The 768-nt window shown below is 66.7% G+C and overlaps 1 protein-coding gene across 1 annotated transcript in view; it reads left to right on the top strand.

Moving 5' to 3' along the window:
• LOC106900195 (erythroblast NAD(P)(+)--arginine ADP-ribosyltransferase-like) overlaps positions 1 to 203 on the top strand; it is a 5,424-nt gene extending 5,221 nt beyond the window's left edge. Inside the window, exon 5 of the mRNA XM_014962184.1 lies at positions 166 to 203. Within this exon, the coding sequence (XP_014817670.1) occupies positions 166 to 203 (38 nt within the window). The remainder of the gene's footprint in view (positions 1 to 165) is intronic.
• The last annotated feature ends 565 nt before the right edge of the window (positions 204 to 768 follow it).

Raw genomic sequence — 768 nt, 5'->3', positions numbered from 1 at the left:
GGGGCAGGGGGACAGCCCTGCTGCAGCCCCCATTCCCAGCTGAAGCTCTGCCATGGTGCCACCCCTCCTGGGATGAGCCTCCAGCCCTGGGGACACATCGGGGACCTTCAGCAGAGCTGCAGATGGGGCTTTTGGATGCAGCTGAGTGTGGGGTGTCCCCCCCAGTGATGGGGGTGGCCGTGGGTTTTGGGGTGATGCAGTAGGGCTGCCTTTGGGGGTGTCCCTGCCCAGCCGACTGTTCCCACTTTCCCTTCCCTTCACCTTCTGTGATTCCCCCCTGGCTCCCAGAAAAATAAAGGCTTGCTGTGCAACGGGGGTGTCTCCAGGGGATCCTTGCAGCTCCCTGGGCTGGGGGAAGCTTGTGGGGGGCTGCAGCCCCCTCCCCACATCCCCACTCCTCCCACATCCACAGCATCCTGTAGAGTGATGCCCGTTCCCCAGATCCTGCTCAAAAGTTCCGGGGGAGGTGTCTCCTGCCGGGGTCTGGAAGGGGGGACACGGTCCCATGGGGGGCCGTGGGGGGTCACAGCCCCCCCAGAACTCAGGGGAGAAGGGAGGGGGCTGGCACCAGCCACCCCAGCCCCAGTTCCCAAGAGCAGGGTCCTGCCAGCACAAGACGGGGTGGGGGGCTGCCCCATGGAGCAGCACGTGGGGCTCAGCAGAGCCGTGCTGGGGGACAGCAGGCAGGATGCAAGGGACCCGCACCACGGGGCGCTCACCCCTCACCAGTTGCTCCCCGCTCTCAGACCAGGCCCCCGCTCTCCGACG

Source organism: Calidris pugnax, unplaced genomic scaffold, assembly GCF_001431845.1.
Source record: "Calidris pugnax isolate Ruff unplaced genomic scaffold, ASM143184v1 scaffold963, whole genome shotgun sequence".
Taxonomy (NCBI): domain Eukaryota; kingdom Metazoa; phylum Chordata; class Aves; order Charadriiformes; family Scolopacidae; genus Calidris; species Calidris pugnax.
Note: the sequence above shows the minus strand (reverse complement) of the source record. Positions and strands in the feature narration are given on the sequence as shown.